The sequence below is a fragment of the Fukomys damarensis genome, unplaced genomic scaffold (assembly GCF_012274545.1).
Source record: "Fukomys damarensis isolate Sample0158 unplaced genomic scaffold, DMR_v1.0_HiC HiC_scaffold_37, whole genome shotgun sequence".
NCBI lineage: Eukaryota > Metazoa > Chordata > Mammalia > Rodentia > Bathyergidae > Fukomys > Fukomys damarensis.
In genome coordinates this window covers 13,472,630-13,477,138 of record NW_022900949.1, presented here as the reverse complement: position 1 = coordinate 13,477,138, position 4,509 = coordinate 13,472,630, and the positions used below count along the sequence as shown (strand labels likewise).

Sequence of the window (4,509 nt, the reverse complement as noted above, 5' to 3'; positions counted from 1 at the left end):
GCTTTTTATGAGAGTTTACTATCAATAGGGAACTGCTAAAGCAAGAATCTGTACCTCAGGCTGTGCATCTGTGGAAACCAAGAAATAGAACTTTACTACTTAGCTTGAAAGAAGAACAAATTTGAGCCATTTGTGTGAAAATGGACTGTGAGACCATAACGCTAAATGAGAATCAGGAGGTTACAGATTGCAGTTTCTCTAAGAAGCCCAAAGTCAAGTATTTTACAGTGCACAATAAAAGATAAGTGTCAGAGACAGAGTAAAGTGGACTTTGTGGAGATGTGAAGGGGACCTGGAGAAGGGTATAAAGAGTGAATCAAAAATGATCAAAAAGCAATGTGCCTATGTCCCAAGTTCCCATGATAAATGTAATTATTATGTGTTCAAACATATACTAATAAAAAATTTGTGTTCAGAGAATTGAAATCATATTTCACACATCACATTACAGAGCTAGACATAAAAAACAAAATCTGCTCTTAATCCATATTAAAGAGTACATGTCTATTAGACTAAACTCAGACCAACTTGGAGCACCTCAAAGCTTTGAGATAATCTTTCAAGGAAGAATTTAATAAAGCTAATTTTTGACTTGCCAGATGGATTTGTAATGTTCTCCATCTCACACATATCAGAAATCTATGAACTGAGTTCAGAAGTAGAACCTGGCCTGTGATGAGTGAAGGCAGGTGGAAACCTTAGAAATCAGACCAAATGCTGGTTGACTGAACCTCAGAAAAATAGGAGAGGAAAAGAATGGAGTGCAAGCAGAGAGATTCATTTTGGGGGAGATTTTTGGAAAGGGAAAAGAGAATGAGACTGGTTGGAGCAGGATAAGAGGTTGAAATAAGGATTTTATTTTACTTTTTCAAAGAAGCTTATATACTTTGACTACTACTGGCAATGGTCTAATTAAATTAAAAAGTGCTGCAGAAGACAGGAGAATCAATAGAACTGTGGCAAAGTGTGAATGAGTTCAATGCACAAATAGGAACATTGGTCTAGATTAAGTACATATAGAACTGAACACAGACCTCTCATGGAAAAACAGAAATTAAATCATCTTAGGAATAAAAAGTAACTTAAAGTAATCTGTAACATAGCTGTCACTAGAACACCACAAAACCCAAATGGTTGAATATGGTAAATTTCCCAGGCATTTGGGACATTCTGTTTCAGGGTCAAAGGATATAATCTAATCACATGTTAATTTTAGAAATGAAGAGACAATGCATGGAGAGTTGACATAAATTATAGTGGGACATGCAGCTACTTTGTAGCCAAAGAAGAATTAAAACAAATAGTCTGGTTATACAATTGTCATTCTTCAGTATTCCATCTCTGTCCTCCTGTGTTCAAAGTCATTGGCCAGGATTTCTCAGTCACTTATTCTCTATTTCTCTCTGGCATGTTCTAGTAGTAAATGTACCTGGAACATTAAGGGAAAGATGTTGTTCTAAAAATAAATCTCCTTAAAGCCCCTATCATGTCCTTGTTTCTCAGGCTATAGATAAAGGGGTTCATCATGGGGGTTACCACAGTGTACATCACTGAGGCTACTGCACTTTTTCTGGAGGAAAGTGTACCTGTAGAACTGAGGTACACCCCAAAACCTGTCCCATAGAACAAGGAAACAACAATTAAGTGTGACACACAGATGGAGAAGGCTTTATACTTTCCACCAGCTGATGGGATTTTCAGGACAGAAGAGACAATCTGAGTGTAAGAGAAAATGATCCCAGAGAGAGGAACAACGCCCAGCAGACCTGTCACCACATATACCAAGATGTTATTCATGAGGATATCAGAACAAGAAAGTTTGAGAATATGAGCCAGCTCACAGAAAAAGTGGGGAATTTCTAGGTTTGTGCAGAACGAAAGTCGCAGGGCCATCAAGGTATGGAGCATGGCATCGAGGACACTGATGAGGAAGGAAAGTAGAACCAGCAGCCAACAGAGTTTGGGGTTCATGATGACATTGTATCTCAAAGGGTGACAGATGGCCACAAAGCGGTCATAGGCCATGGCTACCAGAATTCCATTTTCAAATCCAAGAAAAGCCAAGGCAAACCAGATTTGGGTGAGGCAGCCAGTGTAACTGATGGATTTACTGTGCAACTGGATGTTCACCAGCATTTTTGGAATGGTGGTGGTGGTGAAACAGATGTCAACAAAGGACAGGTTGGAGAGAAAGAAGTACATAGGGGTGTGCAGGTGGGAGTCATGGAAGATAACCAGGATAATGACAAGGTTCCCAAGCACTGTGACCAGGTATGTGGACAGGAAGAGTGCAAAGAGTACAGGCTGCAGGTCTGGATCTTCTGACAGTCCCAGGAGAAAGAATTCTGCAATTTCTGAGAAGTTGCCTGGGTTCATTTCATTCATGAATCTGAGAGAATAGATGGGAACAATAAGGAAACAAAAATCAGCCAAAACCTCCTCAATCTTGTCTATATTTTGAGACAAAATCAGCTACAGATTTGTCCTCACACTTATCTTTTCTCACTCTCTTTTATCTTTTTTTGCCCTCAATACTTATTTTCCTATCCAAACTTTTTTCTATATTTAATTTTAAATCCACAAACAATTGCACATACATGTGGTGTATAAAGTTTTTTTTTGAAGCAAGTATACCTTGTATAAATATCAAAATATTCATCTTGATAACATCAGCTAATCAGAAATTTAGCACATCCACCAAATCTTCTGTTTACACAATTTCTTCAAGGTGAGTATTTCAAAACCCTTTCTTCCAGCTATTTATAAATGTATATTTCACTTTTGTTAACTACAAAAATGATTTCATTTCTACCCATTCTATTTCAAGTAGAGCCACTTATTATGAATAAAACAGAAAGGAAAACATGTCTCCTCCATTAGCCTATCTTCACAAATATAATTCTAGAAAAATACTTTCAGGGCTGTACATTAAAGTTTGGGGAAATGCAGTGTTTGGACCAAAGCATGTCTGCTTGATTTTGTAAGCAAAGGGTTACTGGAACACATTAAGTTTTGTATGAATTTCCTAAAGTAGTTTTTGTGATGCAAAAATATTGTTCAGCACATGTCATGGAGAAAATATGGTCAAAAAACTACAATTTCTTTTTTGCTATCTGGCTTTTCACTGAAACATTTTGACTCCTGATTGTCCAGAAGCTCAAGTAGACTTAACCTCATTATTTCATATAGCACTTTCAGGTGAAAATGCTTGGCACATTATCAGCGTATCTTCTTCTAGTAATAATCATTGCATGCATCCATTATTTCATTAACAGTTAAAAATTCTAGCACTTGACCACTTTAGTACAGATCAAATAGAGAGGTGAATCATTACTTGCAAAAACACTTAAATATTAATAGTAGTCTCTATAATTAATATCCATGGACAGATTTAGAGAAATCTATTTGATCTTTTCTTTTTAGGAGTATCCCTTTTCTTAGTTCTTTCATATAATTTCCCCTTTCTCATTGTAATTTGTGCTAATAAAAATCCTTTCTACATATCAAAGGTACCCACCACTTTATTATCTCAACCTAGATCTTTCTTGTGCAAAAAATTAGGAAATGAAAGGTGGAGAATCTACCCTGGCTCAGGCCTTCCCTCCTATCTTTCTGGTTAGCTCTCTCAGTCTCTGGTTCAGGTATGATGGAGACTCAGCTCTGATCGCTGGATAATTCCTATGTGGATCAGCCCAGGAATGTCTTGAAATCTCTCCTATACCCTATTTTGTTTCAGATTGATAAGAAATGAATCTTGGAATCCCAGAAGGTCCCTTGTAGTGTATCTTGCACCCCTTCTAGCAACTGTATTAGTGTCTGTGGGCAAATTTATAGATTGAGAAATCTGCGACCTGATGAGGAGTGATAAGGAAATTGCTGGTAAATTTCAAGGATTCCATGACTTTCTCAAAATATTGCTTGAAGTTGTTAGTGAGTTTGAAGTCACATAAAAAGGGAAGATTGATGAGTGAGATCAGATTTTGCAAAGTGGAAATAACATAACAATGGCTCTTAGGGAAGATCTGGAACTATTTTTGAACTTCCTTTTGCTAGATTCTGATTTGTCTGATACTTGCAACAGAATAGGAGTGTTTTACTTAAATTTGAAAAATAAGATTTTATAAAGCTAAAATTTCAATGTAGGAAAATGCTTTGAAGATGTCCTGTATGTCCATTGGTGTAACTTACCCATGTTTATTTTGAAAAGAATGAGAAAATTATTTTTTACTCAATACTTGCAAACTGTGTTTAAAATTAAAAAATAGGGCTGGGGATTTAGATCAGTGGTTCTGCTGCCTGCCTTGCAAGCACAAGGACCTGACTTTGGTCCCCGGTACAAAAAAAACAACAACAACAACAAAAAATGGTGTATGTTATCAGTGTTACAGAATCTGCCTCATTGTCTTATTATCTAAGAGTGAAATTGTGTAGTGATGTCTCAGGAGACAGAATAAAATATCTGTAGTAGCAGCATGAATGCTACTGAATGGTGAAGGGAGCAGAAATTAA

At 36.7% G+C, this 4,509-nt stretch overlaps 1 protein-coding gene across 1 annotated transcript; it reads right to left on the bottom strand.

Moving 5' to 3' along the window:
* Nucleotides 1–1,437: 1,437 nt before the first annotated feature.
* LOC104866703 (olfactory receptor 7G3-like) lies at nucleotides 1,438–2,376 on the bottom strand. The gene has a single exon (XM_010630866.2). It carries the CDS (start codon nucleotides 2,374–2,376, stop codon nucleotides 1,438–1,440), a length of 939 nt encoding a protein of 312 aa, XP_010629168.2.
* Nucleotides 2,377–4,509: the final 2,133 nt, after the last annotated feature.

Coding starts and splice junctions, on each gene's coding strand:
- LOC104866703 (XM_010630866.2), bottom strand. CDS start 2,376: ATGAACCCAGGCAACTTCTCAGAAATTGCAGAATTCTTTCTCCTGGGA.